This window comes from Ranitomeya variabilis, chromosome 4 (genome assembly GCF_051348905.1).
Source record: "Ranitomeya variabilis isolate aRanVar5 chromosome 4, aRanVar5.hap1, whole genome shotgun sequence".
Lineage (NCBI taxonomy): Eukaryota > Metazoa > Chordata > Amphibia > Anura > Dendrobatidae > Ranitomeya > Ranitomeya variabilis.
Genome location: NC_135235.1, coordinates 474,635,820 through 474,651,995, shown reverse-complemented (window position 1 = coordinate 474,651,995; position 16,176 = coordinate 474,635,820). Strand labels below are relative to the sequence as shown.

General features: G+C 51.5%; 1 protein-coding gene across 1 annotated transcript in view; it reads left to right on the top strand.

Moving 5' to 3' along the window:
• The first annotated feature begins 1,339 nt into the window (after positions 1 to 1,339).
• Positions 1,340 to 16,176, top strand: part of LOC143769044 (uncharacterized) — a 53,477-nt gene continuing 38,640 nt past the window's right edge. The window contains exons 1-2 of the mRNA XM_077257638.1: positions 1,340 to 1,497; positions 1,613 to 1,886. Coding sequence (XP_077113753.1) covers positions 1,464 to 1,497; positions 1,613 to 1,886 — 308 coding nt within the window. The 5' untranslated portion in view covers positions 1,340 to 1,463. The remainder of the gene's footprint in view (positions 1,498 to 1,612; positions 1,887 to 16,176) is intronic.

Genomic DNA, 16,176 nt, shown 5'->3' with positions numbered 1-16,176 from the left:
AAAAAAGGAGCCACGAAGACTACAATACTCAAAAATGCCTAGTCACATAAATACACACAAAATCAATGGTGGGATGTGAGGATAAAATGGCAAGTTATGCCAACACTTATTGATAGTCATTTTACCAACACACTGTAATTATATTACAAGTGAAAAATGTCAATCCTTGGAGTTCTTCGCATTTGTGGGAGATCTTAAAGGGAATCTGTCACCCCAAAAATCGTATATGAGCTAAGGCCACCGGCATCAGGGGCTTATCTACAGCATTCTGTAATGCTGTAGATAAGCCCCCGATGTAACCTGAAAGGTAAGAAAAACAGGTTATATTATACTCACCCAGTGGTGGTCCCGCTGCGGTCCGGTCCAATGGGAGTCGCGGTCCGGCGCCTCCCATCTTCTTACGATGACATCCTCTTCTTGTCTTCCTGCCGCGGCTCTGGCGCAGACGTACTGATTTGACCTGTTGAGGGCAGATCAAAGTACTGCAGTGCGGAGGGGCCGAGAAAGGTCAGAGAGGCCCGGCGCCTGCGCACTGCAGTACTTTGCTCTGCTCTCACCAGGGCAAATCAGTACATCTGCTCCGGAGCCGCGGCAAGAAGACAAGAGGACATCATCCTATGAAGATAGGAGGCACCGGACCGGACTGCAGCAGGACCGCCCCTGGGTGAGTATAATCTAACCTTTTTCTTACCTTTCAGGTTACATCGGGGCCTTATCTACAGCATTACATTATTTATAGTGAGATTATAAGTCATGTTTTCATATTGTTGCGCCTCACATTACTGCTATTACCAGTGGATGTAGTGAGTCGTGCTCATTTTGTGGGGTCTGGCTGTGTATACAAGCCCCCGATGGTGACAGAAAAGGAGGCTCTAATGTGGCGTGTAGCAAGTAGAAGTAACAGCGCTGAGTGCTACACTTTTATTTCCGATAACATAATGGAAATCCAGTGGCCCCTATCTGTCATAGTCAGTGGTCCGCGGGCGCAGTGCGCCATGTGATGGATCCGAATCCTGCATAAAATCCTGTTTACTGTGTGAACCTATCGTAAGACATGTCAAAACGTTTTTTTGTGCAAAAATGTTTACATCTTCTGTAGGCTATATTCACACATCACTGATTTACAGTGGTGACACATTCTGCACATGTATCCCCCCTTTCTGAATCCCCTCCAGTGCATATTAGGGTCCTTGTAAACCCATCTCCATGACCTGGAGAAAAAGACTCCAGATAAGGCAAAGTTAGGAGTAACACAGGGATATAATAACTGTCCCCACCCATGAATGAGCCCCCCACTCCACCACGACCACCGTGAGTGACCTGGCGGAGGCGGCGTATTCACATTACGCTTTCCAAGACTCCGCTCCTGCTCTCTGCCGCCCCTAGTGGCTCGCGGTGGACATGACCAGTGTGAGGCGGATTCTCTTCCTGTGCGGCCGTAGAGGGGGAGCCGAGGTCACAGGATGGAGTCTCAGGGACCAGTGCAGAGCAGCGCAGGTGAGAGGGACGTAGCATTACGGGGAACAGGCGCCATTACCGGGTGACAGCCGGTACTCCCTGCATTGTCTAATCACGTGACCATCAGTAGACTAACGGGGTGTTCTGTTTGTAGTGCGGGCGGATTTCGGGGCTTATTCTCCTCCCGGCTCCACGCGGAAGCGGCACATCCGGTTCGCAGCGCACCATGACATCCTCCTGCTGCGGGAGGTCATCCACCACAACCCGTTCTGGGTGCGGGAGTTCGGCCAGGTGTGGGCGGCGGTGGCCGAGAGGATGAGCAGCGCCCTGCAGAGTGAGGGCTTCGAGGTGGACGGCAGGAGGTGCAGGGAGAGGACGGCGCTGCTGCTGGACTACTACAAGCGGCAGAACTACGCCATGCTGCGCAGGTGAGCGCCCCCTGCCTGCTTACTGCTGCTACTCCCATCACTGCTGCTACCCCCATCACTGCTGCTACTCCCATCACTGCCTGTAACTCCATCACTGCTGCCACTCCCATCACTGCCTGTAACTCCATCACTGCTGCCACTCCCATCACTGCTGCTACTCCCATCACTACCTGTAACTCCATCACTACCTGTAACTCCATCACTGCTGCTACTCCCATCACTACCTGTAACTCCATCACTGCTGGTGCTCCCATCACTGCTGCTACTCCCATCACTGCTGGTACTCCCATCACTGCCTGTAACTCCATCACTGCTGCCACTCCCATCACTGCCTGTAACTCCATCACTGCTGCCACTCCCATCACTGCCTGTAACTCCATCACTGCTGCCACTCCCATCACTGCTGCTACTCCCATCACTGCTGCTACTCCCATCACTGCTGCTACTCCCATCACTGCCTGTAACTCCATCACTGCTGCCACTCCCATCACTGCCTGTAACTCCATCACTGCTGCCACTCCCATCACTGCTGCTACTCCCATCACTGCTGCTACTCCCATCACTGCTGCTACTCCCATCACTGCCTGTAACTCCATCACTGCTGCCACTCCCATCACTGCCTGTAACTCCATCACTGCTGCCACTCCCATCACTGCTGCTACTCCCATCACTACCTGTAACTCCATCACTACCTGTAACTCCATCACTGCTGCTACTCCCATCACTACCTGTAACTCCATCACTGCTGGTGCTCCCATCACTGCTGCTACTCCCATCACTGCTGGTACTCCCATCACTGCCTGTAACTCCATCACTGCTGCTACTCCCATCACTGCTGCTACTCCCATCACTGCTGCTACTCCCATCACTGCTGCTACTCCCATCACTACCTGTAACTCCATCACTACCTGTAACTCCATCACTGCTGCTACTCCCATCACTACCTGTAACTCCATCACTACCTGTAACTCCATCACTGCTGCTACTCCCATCACTACCTGTAACTCCCATCACTACCTGTAACTCCATCACTGCTGCTACTCCCATCACTACCTGTAACTCCATCACTGCTGCTACTCCCATCACTACCTGTAACTCCATCACTGCTGCTACTCCCATCACTACCTGTAACTCCATCACTGCTGCTACTCCCATCACTACCTGTAACTCCATCACTGCTGCTACTCCCATCACTGCTGCTACTCCCATCACTGCTGCTACTCCCATCACTGCTGCTACTCCCATCACTGCTGCCACTCCCATCACTGCTGCTGGTGCTCCCATCACTGCTGCCACTCCCATCACTGCTGCTACTCCCATCACTGCTGCTACTCCCATCACTGCTGCTACTCCCATCACTGCTGCTACTCCCATCACTGCCTGTAATTCCATCACTACCTGTAACTCCATCACTGCTGCCACTCCCATCACTGCTGCTACTCCCATCACTGCTGCTACCCCCATCACTGCTGCTACTCCCATCACTGCCTGTAATTCCATCACTACCTGTAACTCCATCACTGCTGCTACTCCCATCACTGCTGCTACTCCCATCACTGCTGCTACTCCCATCACTGCTGCTACTCCCATCACTGCCTGTAATTCCATCACTACCTGTAACTCCATCACTGCTGCCACTCCCATCACTGCTGCTACTCCCATCACTGCTGCTACTCCCATCACTGCCTGTAATTCCATCACTACCTGTAACTCCATCACTGCTGCCACTCCCATCACTGCTGCTACTCCCATCACTGCTGCTACCCCCATCACTGCTGGTACTCCCATCACTGCCTGTAACTCCATCACTGCTGCCACTCCCATCACTGCTGCCACTCCCATCACTGCTGCTACTCCCATAACTGCCTGTAACTCCACCACTGCTGCTACTCCCATCACTACCTGTAACAACCATAACTGCCTGTAACTCCACCACTGCTGGTACTCCCATCACTGCTGGTACTCCCATCACTGCCTGGTACTCCCATCACTGCCTGGTACTCCCATCACTGCCTGTAACTCCATCACTGCTTCTACTCCCATCACTACTGCTGCTACTCCCATCACTGCTGCTACTCCCATCACTGCCTGTAATTCCATCACTACCTGTAACTCCATCACTGCCTGTAACTCCATCACTGCTTCTACTCCCGTCACTACTGCTGCTACTCCCATCACTGCTGCTACTCCCATCACTGCCTGTAATTCCATCACTACCTGTAATTCCATCACTACCTGTAACTCCATCACTGCTGGTACTCCCATCACTACCTGTAACTCCATCACTGTTTTTACTCCCATCACTGCCTGTAACTTCATCGCTGCTGGTGCTCCCATCACTACCTGTATCTCCATCACTGCTGGTACTCCCATCACTACCTGTAACTGCATCACTGCTGGTGCTCCCATCACAACCTGTAACTCCATCACTGCTGGTACTCCCATCACTGCTGGTACTCCCATCACTGCCTGTAACTTCATCGCTGCTGGTGCTCCCATCACTGCCTGTATCTCCATCACTGCTGGTACTCCCATCACTACCTGTATCTCCATCACTGCTGGTACTCCCATCACTACCTGTAACTCCATCACTGTTGTTACTCCCATCACTGCTGCTACTTCCATCACTGCCTCTAACGCCATCACTGCTGGTACTCCCATCACTGCCTGTATCTCCATCACTGCTGGTACTCCCATCACTGCTGTTACTCCCATCACTGCTGCTTCTCCCAACACTGCCTGTATCTCCATCACTGCTGGTACTCCCATGACTGCTGCTTCTCCCAACACTGCCTGTAACTCCATCACTGCTGGTACTCCCATCACTGCCTGTATCTCCATCACTGTTGCATCTCCCATCACTGTCTGTAACTCCATCGATGCTGGTACTCCCATCACTGCTGTTACTCCCAGCACTGCTGTTACTCTCATCACTGCTGGTACTCCCAGCACTACCTGTAACTCCATCACTGCTGGTACTCCCATCACTGCTGGTACTCCCATCACTGCTGGTACTCCCATCACTGCCTGTTACTCCCATCACTGCCTAGTACTCCCATCACTGCCTGCAACTCCATCTCTGCTGGTACTCCCATCACTACCTGTAACTCCATCACTGTTGGTACTCCCATCACTACCTGTAACTCCATCACTGTTGGTACTCCCATCACTGCCTGTAACTCCATCACTGCTGGTACTCCCATCACTGCCTGTAACTCCATCATTGCCTGTAACTCCATCACTGCTGGTACTCCCATCACTGCCTCTAACTCCATCACTGCTGGTACTCCCATCACTACCTGTAACTCCATCACTGCTGGTACTCCCATCACTACCTGTAACTCCATCACTGCTGGTACTCCCATCACTGCCTGGTACTCCCATCACTGCCTGGTACTCCCATCACTACCTGTAACTCCATCACTGCTGGTACTCTTATCTCTACCTGCAACTCCATCACTGCTGGTACTCCCATCGCTGCCTGTAACTCCATCATTGCCTGTAACTCCATCACTGCCTGTAACTCCATTACTGCTGGTATTCCCATCACTGCTGGTATTCCCATCACTGCCTGCAACTCCCATGAACGCTGGTACTCCCATCACTGCCTGTAACTCCATCACTGCTGGTACTCTCATCATTACCTGTAACTCCATCACTGCTAGTACTCCCATCACTGCCTGTAACTCCATCACTGCTGGTACTCCCATCACTACTGGTACTCCCATCACTACCTGTAACTGCATCACTGTTGGTACTCCCATCACTACCTGTAACTCCATCACTGTTGGTACTCCCATCACTGCCTGTAACTCCATCACTGCTGGTTCTCCCATCACTGCCTGTAACTCCATCACTGCTGGTATTCCCATCACTGCCTGTAACTCCATCACTGCTGGTACTCCCATCACTGCCTGTAACTCCATCACTGCTGGTACTCCCATCACTGCCTGTAACTCCATCACTGCTGGTACTCTTATCTCTTCCTGCAACTCCATCATTGCTGGTACTCCCATCACTACCTGTAACTCCATCACTGTTGGTACTCTCATCACTGCCTGTAACTCCATCATTGCCTGTAACTCCATCACTGCTGGTACTCCCATCACTGCCTGTAACTCCATCATTGCCTGTAACTCCATCACTGCTGGTACTCGCATCACTGCCTGTAACTCCATCACTGCTGGTACTCCCATCACTGCTGGTACTCCCATCACTGCTGGTACTCCCATCACTGCTGGTACTCCCATCACTGCCTGTTACTCCCATCACTGCCTAGTACTCCCATCACTGCCTGCAACTCCATCTCTGCTGGTACTCCCATCACTACCTGTAACTCCATCACTGTTGGTACTCCCATCACTACCTGTAACTCCATCACTGCTGGTACTCCCATCACTGCCTGTAACTCCATCATTGCCTGTAACTCCATCACTGCTGGTACTCCCATCACTGCCTCTAACTCCATCACTGCTGGTACTCCCATCACTACCTGTAACTCCATCACTGCTGGTACTCCCATCACTACCTGTAACTCCATCACTGCTGGTACTCCCATCACTGCCTGGTACTCCCATCACTGCCTGGTACTCCCATCACTACCTGTAACTCCATCACTGTTGGTACTCCCATCACTACCTGTAACTCCATCACTGTTGGTACTCCCATCACTGCCTGTAACTCCATCACTGCTGGTACTCCCATCACTGCCTGTAACTCCATCATTGCCTGTAACTCCATCACTGCTGGTACTCCCATCACTGCCTCTAACTCCATCAATGCTGGTACTCCCATCACTACCTGTAACTCCATCACTGCTGGTACTCCCATCACTGCCTGTAACTCCATCATTGCCTGTAACTCCATCACTGCTGGTACTCCCATCACTGCCTCTAACTCCATCACTGCTGGTACTCCCATCACTACCTGTAACTCCATCACTGCTGGTACTCCCATCACTACCTGTAACTCCATCACTGCTGGTACTCCCATCACTGCCTGGTACTCCCATCACTGCCTGGTACTCCCATCACTACCTGTAACTCCATCACTGCTGGTACTCTTATCTCTACCTGCAACTCCATCACTGCTGGTACTCCCATCATTGCCTGTAACTCCATCACTGCCTGTAACTCCATTACTGCTGGTATTCCCATCACTGCTGGTATTCCCATCACTGCCTGCAACTCCCATGAACGCTGGTACTCCCATCACTGCCTGTAACTCCATCACTGCTGGTACTCTCATCACTACCTGTAACTCCATCACTGCTAGTACTCCCATCACTGCCTGTAACTCCATCACTGCTGGTACTCCCATCACTACCTGTAACTGCATCACTGTTGGTACTCCCATCACTACCTGTAACTCCATCACTGTTGGTACTCCCATCACTGCCTGTAACTCCATCACTGCTGGTACTCCCATCACTGCCTGTAACTCCATCACTGCTGGTACTCCCATCACTGCCTGTAACTCAATCACTGCTGGTACTCCCATCACTGCCTGTAACTCAATCACTGCTGGTACTCCCATCACTGCTGGTATTCCCATCACTGCCTGCAACTCCCATCAATGCTGGTACTCCCATCACTACCTGTAACTCCATCACTGCTGGTACTCTTATCTCTACCTGCAACTCCATCACTGCTGGTACTCCCATCGCTGCCTGTAACTCCATCATTGCCTGTAACTCCATCACTGCTGGTACTCCCATCACTGCCTGTAACTCCATCACTGCTGGTACTCCCATCACTGCTGCTACTCCCATCACTGCCTGCAACTCCCATCAATGCTGGTACTCCCATCACTGCCTGTAACTCCATCACTGCTGGTACTCTCATCACTATCTGTAACTCCATCACTGCTAGTACTCCCATCACTGCCTGTAACTCCATCACTGCCTGCAACTCCCATCACTGCTGGTACTCCCATCACTACCTGTAACTGCATCACTGTTGGTACTCCCATCACTACCTGTAACTCCATCACTGCTGGTACTCCCATCACTGCCTGTAACTCCATCACTGCTGGTACTCCCATCACTGCCTGTAACTCAATCACTGCTGGTACTCCCATCACTGCCTGTAACTCAATCACTGCTGGTACTCCCATCACTGCTGGTATTCCCATCACTGCTGGTATTCCCATCACTGCCTGCAACTCCCATCAATGCTGGTACTCCCATCACTACCTGTAACTCCATCACTGCTGGTACTCTTATCTCTACCTGCAACTCCATCACTGCTGGTACTCCCATCGCTGCCTGTAACTCCATCATTGCCTGTATCTCCATCACTGCTGGTACTCCCATCACTGCCTGTAACTCCATCACTGCTGGTACTCCCATCACTGCCTGTAACTCCATCACTGCTGGTACTCCCATCACTGCTGCTACTCCCATCACTGCCTGCAACTCCCATCAATGCTGGTACTCCCATCACTGCCTGTAACTCCATCACTGCTGGTACTCCCATCGCTGCCTGTAACTCCATCATTGCCTGTATCTCCATCACTGCTGGTACTCCCATCACTGCCTGTAACTCCATCACTGCTGGTACTCCCATCACTGCCTGTAACTCCATCACTGCTGCTACTCCCATCACTGCTGCTACTCCCATCACTGCCTGCAACTCCCATCAATGCTGGTACTCCCATCACTGCCTGTAACTCCATCACTGCTGGTACTCTCATCACTACCTGTAACTCCATCACTGCTAGTACTCCCATCACTGCCTGTAACTCCATCACTACTGGTACTCCCATCACTGCTGGTACTCCCATCACTACCTGTAACTGCATCACTGTTGGTACTCCCATCACTACCTGTAACTCCATCAGTGTTGGTACTCCCATCACTGCCTGTAACTCCATCACTGCTGGTACTCCCATCACTGCCTGTAACTCCATCACTGCTGGTACTCCCATCACTGCCTGTAACTCCATCACTGCTGGTACTCCCATCACTGCGTGTAACTCCATCACTGCTGGTACTCCCATCACTGCCTGTAACACCATCACTGCTGGTACTCCCATCACTGCTGGTACTCCCATCACTACCTGTAACTCCATCACTGTTGGTACTCCCATCACTGACAGTAACCCCATCGCTGCTGGTACTCCCATCACTGCCTGTAACTCCATCACTGCTGGTACTCCCATCACTGCCTGCAACTCCATCACTGCTGGTACTCCCATCACTGCTGGTACTCCCATCACTGCTGGTACTCTTATCTCTACCTGCAACTCCATCACTGCTCGTACTCCCATTACTGCTGGTACTCTTATCACTGCCTGTAACTCCATCACTACCTGTAACTCCATCACTGCTGGTACTCCCTGCACTACCTGTATCTCCATCACTGCTGGTACTCCCATCACTACCTGTAACTCCATCACTGCTGGTACTCCCATCACTGCCTGTAACTCCATCGCTGCTGGTACTCCCATCACTACCTGTAACTCCATCACTGCTGGTACTCCCATCACTACCTGTAACTGCATCACTGCTGGTACTCCCATCACTATCTGTAACTCCATCACTGCTGGTACTCCCATCACTGCTGGTACTCCCATCACTGCCTGTAACTCCATCACTGCTGGTACTGCCATCACTGTCTGTAACTCCATCACTGCTGGTACTCCTATCACTACCTGTAACTCCATCACTGCTCGTACTCCCATCACTACCTGTAACTCCATCACTGCAGGTACTCCCATCACTACCTGTAACTGCATCACTGCTGGTACTCCCATCACTATCTGTAACTCCATCACTGCAGGTACTCCCATCACTACCTGTAACTGCATCATTGCTGGTACTCCCATCACTATCTGTAACTCCATCACTGCTGGTACTCCCATCACTGCCTGTAACTCCATCACTGCTGGTACTCCCATCACTGCCTGTAACTCCATCACTGCTGGTACTCCCATCACTGCGTGTAACTCCATCACTGCTGGTACTCCCATCACTGCCTGTAACACCATCACTGCTGGTACTCCCATCACTGCTGGTACTCCCATCACTACCTGTAACTCCATCACTGTTGGTACTCCCATCACTGACAGTAACCCCATCGCTGCTGGTACTCCCATCACTGCCTGTAACTCCATCACTGCTGGTACTCCCATCACTGCCTGCAACTCCATCACTGCTGGTACTCCCATCACTGCTGGTACTCCCATCACTATCTGTCACTCCATCACTGCTGGTACTCCCATCACTGCTGGTACTCCCATCACTGCCTGTAACTCCATCACTGCTGGTACTGCCATCACTGTCTGTAACTCCATCACTGCTGGTACTCCTATCACTACCTGTAACTCCATCACTGCTCGTACTCCCATCACTACCTGTAACTCCATCACTGCAGGTACTCCCATCACTACCTGTAACTGCATCACTGCTGGTACTCCCATCACTACCTGTAACTCCATCACTGCCTGTAACTCCATCACTGCCTGTAACTCCATCACTGCCTGTAACTCCATCACTGCTTGTACTCCCATCACTGCTGGTACTCCCATCACTACCTGTAACTCCATCACTGTTGGTACTCCCATCACTACCTGCAACTCTATCACTGCTCGTACTCCCATTACTGCTGGTACTCTTATCACTGCCTGTAACTCCATCACTACCTGTAACTCCATCACTGCTGGTACTCCCTGCACTACCTGTATCTCCATCACTGCTGGTACTCCCATCACTGCCTGTAACTCCATCACTGCTGGTACTGCCATCACTGTCTGTAACTCCATCACTGCTGGTACTCCTATCACTACCTGTAACTCCATCACTGCTCGTACTCCCATCACTACCTGTAACTCCATCACTGCAGGTACTCCCATCACTACCTGTAACTGCATCACTGCTGGTACTCCCATCACTATCTGTAACTCCATCACTGCAGGTACTCCCATCACTACCTGTAACTGCATCATTGCTGGTACTCCCATCACTATCTGTAACTCCATCACTGCTGGTACTCCCATCACTGCCTGTAACTCCATCACTGCTGGTACTCCCATCACTGCCTGTAACTCCATCACTGCTGGTACTCCCATCACTGCGTGTAACTCCATCACTGCTGGTACTCCCATCACTGCCTGTAACACCATCACTGCTGGTACTCCCATCACTACCTGTAACTCCATCACTGTTGGTACTCCCATCACTGACAGTAACCCCATCGCTGCTGGTACTCCCATCACTGCCTGTAACTCCATCACTGCTGGTACTCCCATCACTGCCTGCAACTCCATCACTGCTGGTACTCCCATCACTGCTGGTACTCCCATCACTGCTGGTACTCCCATCACTGCTGGTACTCTTATCACTGCCTGCAACTCCATCACTGCTCGTACTCCCATTACTGCTGGTACTCTTATCACTGCCTGTAACTCCATCACTACCTGTAACTCCATCACTGCTGGTACTCCCTGCACTACCTGTATCTCCATCGCTGCTGGTACTCCCATCACTACCTGTAACTCCATCACTGCTGGTACTCCCATCACTACCTGTAACTGCATCACTGCTGGTACTCCCATCACTATCTGTCACTCCATCACTGCTGGTACTCCCATCACTGCCTGTAACTCCATCACTGCTGGTACTGCCATCACTGTCTGTAACTCCATCACTGCTGGTACTCCCATCACTACCTGTAACTGCATCACTGCTGGTACTCCCATCACTACCTGTAACTCCATCACTGCCTGTAACTCCATCACTGCCTGTAACTCCATCACTGCCTGTAACTCCATCACTGCTTGTACTCCCATCACTGCTGGTACTCCCATCACTACCTGTAACTCCATCACTGTTGGTACTCCCATCACTACCTGTAACTCCATCACTGTTGGTACTCCCATCACTGCCTGTAACTCCATCACTGCTGGTACTCCCATCACTGCCTGTAACTCCATCATTGCCTGTAACTCCATCACTGCTGGTACTCCCATCACTGCCTCTAACTCCATCACTGCTGGTACTCCCATCACTACCTGTAACTCCATCACTGCTGGTACTCCCATCACTACCTGTAACTCCATCACTGCTGGTACTCCCATCACTGCCTGGTACTCCCATCACTGCCTGGTACTCCCATCACTACCTGTAACTCCATCACTGCTGGTACTCTTATCTCTACCTGCAACTCCATCACTGCTGGTACTCCCATCGCTGACTGTAACTCCATCATTGCCTGTAACTCCATCACTGCCTGTAACTCCATTACTGCTGGTATTCCCATCACTGCTGGTATTCCCATCACTGCCTGCAACTCCCATGAACGCTGGTACTCCCATCACTGCCTGTAACTCCATCACTGCTGGTACTCTCATCACTACCTGTAACTCCATCACTGCCTGTAACTCCATCACTGCTGGTACTCCCATCACTGCTGGTACTCCCATCACTACCTGTAACTGCATCACTGTTGGTACTCCCATCACTACCTGTAACTCCATCACTGTTGGTACTCCCATCACTGCCTGTAACTCCATCACTGCTGGTACTCCCATCACTGCCTGTAACTCCATCACTGCTGGTACTCCCATCACTGCCTGTAACTCCATCACTGCTGGTACTCCCATCACTGCCTGTAACTCCATCACTGCTGGTACTCCCATCACTGCCTGTAACTCCATCACTGCTGGTACTCTTATCTCTTCCTGCAACTCCATCATTGCTGGTACTCCCATCACTACCTGTAACTCCATCACTGTTGGTACTCTCATCACTGCCTGTAACTCCATCATTGCCTGTAACTCCATCACTGCCTGTAACTCCATTACTGCTGGTATTCCCATCACTGCTGGTATTCCCATCACTGCCTGCAACTCCCATGAACGCTGGTACTCCCATCACTGCCTGTAACTCCATCACTGCTGGTACTCTCATCACTACCTGTAACTCCATCACTGCTAGTACTCCCATCACTGCCTGTAACTCCATCACTACTGGTACTCCCATCACTGCTGGTACTCCCATCACTACCTGTAACTGCATCACTGTTGGTACTCCCATCACTACCTGTAACTCCATCACTGTTGGTACTCCCATCACTGCCTGTAACTCCATCACTGCTGGTACTCCCATCACTGCCTGTAACTCCATCACTGCTGGTACTCCCATCACTGCCTGTAACTCCATCACTGCTGGTACTCCCATCACTGCCTGTAACTCCATCACTGCTGGTACTCCCATCACTGCCTGTAACTCCATCACTGCTGGTACTCTTATCTCTTCCTGCAACTCCATCATTGCTGGTACTCCCATCACTACCTGTAACTCCATCACTGTTGGTACTCTCATCACTGCCTGTAACTCCATCATTGCCTGTAACTCCATCACTGCTGGTACTCCCATCACTGCCTGTAACTCCATCATTGCCTGTAACTTCATCACTGCTGGTACTCGCATCACTGCCTGTAACTCCATCACTGCTGGTACTCCCATCACTGCTGGTACTCCCATCACTGCTGGTACTCCCATCACTGCTGGTACTCCCATCACTGCTGGTACTCCCATCACTGCCTGTTACTCCCATCACTGCCTAGTACTCCCATCACTGCCTGCAACTCCATCTCTGCTGGTACTCCCATCACTACCTGTAACTCCATCACTGTTGGTACTCCCATCACTACCTGTAACTCCATCACTGTTGGTACTCCCATCACTGCCTGTAACTCCATCACTGCTGGTACTCCCATCACTGCCTGTAACTCCATCATTGCCTGTAACTCCATCACTGCTGGTACTCCCATCACTGCCTCTAACTCCATCACTGCTGGTACTCCCATCACTACCTGTAACTCCATCACTGCTGGTACTCCCATCACTACCTGTAACTCCATCACTGCTGGTACTCCCATCACTGCCTGGTACTCCCATCACTGCCTGGTACTCCCATCACTACCTGTAACTCCATCACTGCTGGTACTCTTATCTCTACCTGCAACTCCATCACTGCTGGTACTCCCATCGGTGCCTGTAACTCCATCATTGCCTGTAACTCCATCACTGCCTGTAACTCCATTACTGCTGGTATTCCCATCACTGCCTGCAACTCCCATGAACGCTGGTACTCCCATCACTGCCTGTAACTCCATCACTGCTGGTACTCTCATCACTACCTGTAACTCCATCACTGCTAGTACTCCCATCACTGCCTGTAACTCCATCACTGCTGGTACTCCCATCACTGCTGGTACTCCCACCACTACCTGTAACTGCATCACTGTTGGTACTCCCATCACTACCTGTAACTCCATCACTGTTGGTACTCCCATCACTGCCTGTAACTCCATCACTGCTGGTACTCCCATCACTGCCTGTAACTCCATCACTGCTGGTACTCCCATCACTGCCTGTAACTCAATCACTGCTGGTACTCCCATCACTGCCTGTAACTCAATCACTGCTGGTACTCCCATCACTGCTGCTACTCCCATCACTGCCTGTAACTCCATCACTGCTGCCACTCCCATCACTGCCTGTAACTCCATCACTGCTGCCACTCCCATCACTGCTGCTACTCCCATCACTGCTGCTACTCCCATCACTGCTGCCACTCCCATCACTACCTGTAACTCCATCACTACCTGTAACTCCATCACTGCTGCTACTCCCATCACTACCTGTAACTCCATCACTGCTGGTGCTCCCATCACTGCTGCTACTCCCATCACTGCTGGTACTCCCATCACTGCCTGTAACTCCATCACTGCTGCTACTCCCATCACTGCTGCTACTCCCATCACTGCTGCTACTCCCATCACTGCTGCTACTCCCATCACTACCTGTAACTCCATCACTACCTGTAACTCCATCACTGCTGCTACTCCCATCACTACCTGTAACTCCATCACTACCTGTAACTCCATCACTGCTGCTACTCCCATCACTACCTGTAACTCCCATCACTACCTGTAACTCCATCACTGCTGCTACTCCCATCACTACCTGTAACTCCATCACTGCTGCTACTCCCATCACTACCTGTAACTCCATCACTGCTGCTACTCCCATCACTACCTGTAACTCCATCACTGCTGCTACTCCCATCACTACCTGTAACTCCATCACTGCTGCTACTCCCATCACTGCTGCTACTCCCATCACTGCTGCTACTCCCATCACTGCTGCTACTCCCATCACTGCTGCCACTCCCATCACTGCTGCTGGTGCTCCCATCACTGCTGCCACTCCCATCACTGCTGCTACTCCCATCACTGCTGCTACTCCCATCACTGCTGCTACTCCCATCACTGCTGCTACTCCCATCACTGCCTGTAATTCCATCACTACCTGTAACTCCATCACTGCTGCCACTCCCATCACTGCTGCTACTCCCATCACTGCTGCTACCCCCATCACTGCTGCTACTCCCATCACTGCCTGTAATTCCATCACTACCTGTAACTCCATCACTGCTGCTACTCCCATCACTGCTGCTACTCCCATCACTGCTGCTACTCCCATCACTGCTGCTACTCCCATCACTGCCTGTAATTCCATCACTACCTGTAACTCCATCACTGCTGCCACTCCCATCACTGCTGCTACTCCCATCACTGCTGCTACTCCCATCACTGCCTGTAATTCCATCACTACCTGTAACTCCATCACTGCTGCCACTCCCATCACTGCTGCTACTCCCATCACTGCTGCTACCCCCATCACTGCTGGTACTCCCATCACTGCCTGTAACTCCATCACTGCTGCCACTCCCATCACTGCTGCCACTCCCATCACTGCTGCTACTCCCATAACTGCCTGTAACTCCACCACTGCTGCTACTCCCATCACTACCTGTAACAACCATAACTGCCTGTAACTCCACCACTGCTGGTACTCCCATCACTGCTGGTACTCCCATCACTGCCTGGTACTCCCATCACTGCCTGGTACTCCCATCACTGCCTGTAACTCCATCACTGCTTCTACTCCCATCACTACTGCTGCTACTCCCATCACTGCTGCTACTCCCATCACTGCCTGTAATTCCATCACTACCTGTAACTCCATCACTGCCTGTAACTCCATCACTGCTTCTACTCCCGTCACTACTGCTGCTACTCCCATCACTGCTGCTACTCCCATCACTGCCTGTAATTCCATCACTACCTGTAATTCCATCACTACCTGTAACTCCATCACTGCTGGTACTCCCATCACTACCTGTAACTCCATCACTGTTTTTACTCCCATCACTGCCTGTAACTTCATCGCTGCTGGTGCTCCCATCACTACCTGTATCTCCATCACTGCTGGTACTCC